Raw genomic sequence first — 4,015 nt, 5'->3', positions numbered from 1 at the left:
AAGCCCGGAAAATAAAGCGGAGTGATAATTGCAGATAGACAGATAATTGAGTCAAGTGAGCGGTAGTGACCGTAAATAAAGTACGTGAATCGTTGTGCATTATAGCGTGTGTTGAAGTTAAAGTGACTGTGGAAATTCTGTGTATTGCAAAGTTGTATTGAGAAGAAATAAACTAATTTTATTTAAGAAAGGATTTGTGTCGCTGAAGTTCCTCGGGAAGAGTTCATACCGGAAATTAACAAACGACCAGAGACGTAACAATTGTTTTTCATAAGAAAAATGCAGTGTAAATATACTTATATACAATATACAAAATTATATAATACTATTGTATATTATAATAAGTATGTAATAATATAAACATATGTTATTTATCTTTTTAGCAATAATAATATTATACTACATATTATGATTTATTATAATATTGTTACGTCTCCGTTTGTTAATTAACTTTCCGTAACTTTGTTCCGACAAAACTTAAGCGACATAAGTGCTTTCTTGATAAAACTGGTTTATTCTTTCCGAATATAACTTTACCGATACACTCAACTTCAACAATCGCGCTAAAACAACGCTATAACGAACTTCAACAATACTCTTACTGCAGATCAATTACTCACTGTCTACACACACATTACATTAATCTCCCGTCACGTTGTCACCCTCCTTTATGTACCAGTCTACCCTCCATCTAGTAAATACTAGAGCATTCGCCAAGATACGGGATAGTTCTAGAAACGTGGCGTCACACCAGTCATGTGACTCGCTGACGCAACAATATCATTCATGTTTCTTATAGCAGTAGTACAGCACACTGTTTTGCACTCGAAACTGTTAACACAAGGGCCTACGTTTTTTTTTTTTTTTTTTTTGTTTATTATTTGTGCTGTATTCATGGATTTGATAAGATCACTCTCAATCTTGGTACATGACAAGTTTACCAAGCTAAGTATGGGTTCCTCGGTGGCAATTCCCAAACTTTTTGACAAGTAATTTGTCAAGTCCATTCACTACTCAAATCATCACTGATTTGTTGTTACTTCTGCTTCAAAGTATTCTACATGGCCACAGTGTTCAGGTTCTGATCATTAATAAAACGGTGAGATGACTCTGCACATCATCGTACTACTGAAACAAGATGTTGGTGTGCAACAAAGTTATACTGCTGTAATGTTGTTGTAATCCATCGTGCAAACACACATGCTAGGTATTTTAAGTTCTTGAGCAATTTCAGTGATAAAATAATATGTGAAGTCGCTACTAATTATTAAGTTAGGCTTATCGTTACTTACGTGTAAAACTTGTATATGGACTCTTATGAATTTGTAAATTACATTGTTTTGGGGCTATGAGAGGTCATCATTTTCTGGTTTGACTCCAGTGCTTTAAGTTTATCTGTTTAGCATGTCATGTTGACTGATGAATTCTGCAACGAGTCCATCCCATTTGATTCTAGGTTATAGACAATGGCTTTCATTCTATGATAGACTGTATAGAAAGCCCGATAATATGCATGGATTTCGTTTCTCCTATTACATTGAGCTTACTTCAATAATCAAAATGAATTCAGTATTCATTGGCCAAAGCTGTCGCTTTGTTCATAACAACTTATATCGTCGGCAGTCCTTTACGAGCGAAGACGACGTCTCCTAGGGTGAATGTGTTCTCATGTGATTGAATAGCCCAATTCGAGATTTACATTGTTTGAAACACCTCTGGCAGACAGTGTTCAAAGGAAGATGTCGTCGCAAAGAAGGGTTGGCTACTTCTTCTTTCCTCTTCTGTTGTTTCTGTTTCTTGTTTTCTCGTCGATCAGTTTCGAATGCTTCGTCACATGATTGATTAGACGACGGCAACGGGAACGGTCAGATGCATCCTCCTCCCATATCCAGGTCCCACAGTCCTGTCCCTGTTACCACTTCCCTATCACCGCGGGACATGTTTATGGCCCAAAAGAAGCCTGTGCGTGACGTCTTTTACAATGGGGATAGCGGGCACAGACGCTAACCACACTACTTTGGCAGGTCAGTACCGGTGTACAAATGGCATGGACAACCAAGAACAACTTATATAATACAAGATCAAACAAAGTTCAGGCAACAGAAGTATCCATCGAAAACAAAAATTCAGATTCGCATATTTTCAAAGGCATGTACAAAGTTATGGTCATTCCTGAATTAATCAGACTGGCTATCAATATAGGATCCACCAGTTTAAACTAATTGGAGCAGCAGCCAGAAATTTTTCTTAACCCTCCTGTTGTTCGTTGGCAGTAAGTAAGTTAAAAAGAAAACAGATAAATTATGATAAAACAACGAACCCATGTGGCCGTACCTATCGGTCAATCTAGTACACATTTTGTATATATAAAAGGAATGGGCCCCCCAATGGCACAGCGGTATGTCTGCGAACTCACAACGCTAGAATCCGGTTTTCGATACCCGTGGTGGGCAGAGCACAGATAGCCCATTGTGTAGCTTTGTGCTTTACTTCAAATAGGCCCGGCATGGCCAGGTGGTTAGGGCGCTCGACTCGCAATCTGAGAGTCGCGGGTTCGAATCCCCGTCACACCAAACATGCTCGCCCTTTCAGTCGTGAGGACGTTATATATGTGACGGTCAATTCCACTATTCGTTGGTAAAAGAGTAGCCCAAGAGTTGGCGGTGGATGGTGATGACTAGCTGCCTTCCCTCTAGTCTTACGCTGCTAAATTAGGGACGGCTAGCGCAGATAGCCCTCGTGTAGCTTTGCGCGAAATTCAAAAAACAAACAAACAAACAAATAATAAAAGGAATGAACAATGATTAACAGAAAATATTATTGCATGATCGTATTTTTTACAGATTGCTTTCTAATTTTTATAGCTGTTTAGTCATCACATAATCATTTTGTACTTTTATTAGACCCCAAAGTACTTTAGATTTTATGTGAACGTAAACATTAATTTAATAAAATTAATTTATCTGAAATTTAAAAACATTTTTTGATAGAGGGAGCTTTGGCAAAGGACTCACTTTAGTTGCTGTTCGTATTCGACTTGTGTAATATCAGTAACTAATTCTACAAGTTTCTAATTTTATTTTTAAGGATTATATTAAAATGAATATTCGATGCGCGAAGGTAATTTGCATCTTGTATTATTGTTTTGTCTATGTTATATTTATGACTGTATGCTAATAATGTAATGAGACTTAGAGACTATTATTTTACTTTAAAATTTAAACGAAGCACCTATTTACTCCGATGAGACAGTGGCAATTAAATTTTAAAACTAAAACTACGATAACGCTGCAGACACCGACAACAGTAAATTTAACTACAGCCTACAAGGGGAAATCCCAAGCACCTCGCAACAGTAATGCCACGCACGTCCTAAATAACTCTATGCTTGACAAATGTAGTAGTACATCATCACATAAACATTTTTAGTTTTACCATAGCTAATAACCTACATTTATTACAAGTTACAACTGCATGATATCAGTTAATATATCTACGACCATAGTGTACACAATCACACTGTAGCATGTATAGTTAAGCTGTGATGAATTGATTAATTCATCTGAGTACTTTTTACAATTTTGCAATTATGCTTTTTTATACTATGGTCTTTGCCAGTCTAGCTGTTAAAGATGCAAAACAATTTACCAAAAGAAGAAAAGGCTGTCTTCAATGTGTATCTCTCAATATTCTTCCTTGCTACTGCTACTAGAATCAATCAGCTCATGATTACTAACATCGTCAATTTAGTGATAAATCAATTGAACTACTGATGTCCGTGTCAATAGCTTTTCTATAGCAGTGACTTCCACCAGTGGGTTGAAGTAGTAAGTTAGTGGCTTTTATTGCCATCTTTCTGTTGGTGCCAATAGCAAAAGCCAAACTTGAATTAGTTAACAATTGAGTTATTCTTATTATAGATAAAAGTATTTAGTCTTTTTTTTTTTTTAGGCTATTTAGAGTTGCAGCTTATGCAGTGCATGTGCTGTAGCTAGTACTATAGTGGTGATAACCT

General features: G+C 36.6%; 1 protein-coding gene across 1 annotated transcript in view; it reads left to right on the top strand.

Annotated features, from left to right (window-relative positions):
• Positions 1–3,002: 3,002 nt before the first annotated feature.
• LOC106471254 (N-alpha-acetyltransferase 10) overlaps positions 3,003–4,015 on the top strand; it is a 34,033-nt gene continuing 33,020 nt past the window's right edge. The window contains exon 1 of the mRNA XM_013931845.2: positions 3,003–3,120. Within this exon, the coding sequence (XP_013787299.1) occupies positions 3,100–3,120 (21 nt within the window). The 5' untranslated portion in view covers positions 3,003–3,099. The remainder of the gene's footprint in view (positions 3,121–4,015) is intronic.

The sequence above is a fragment of the Limulus polyphemus genome, unplaced genomic scaffold (assembly GCF_000517525.1).
Source record: "Limulus polyphemus unplaced genomic scaffold, Limulus_polyphemus-2.1.2 Scaffold4495, whole genome shotgun sequence".
NCBI classification, from domain to species: Eukaryota; Metazoa; Arthropoda; class Merostomata; order Xiphosura; family Limulidae; genus Limulus; species Limulus polyphemus.
This window is presented reverse-complemented; position numbering and strand designations above follow the sequence as displayed.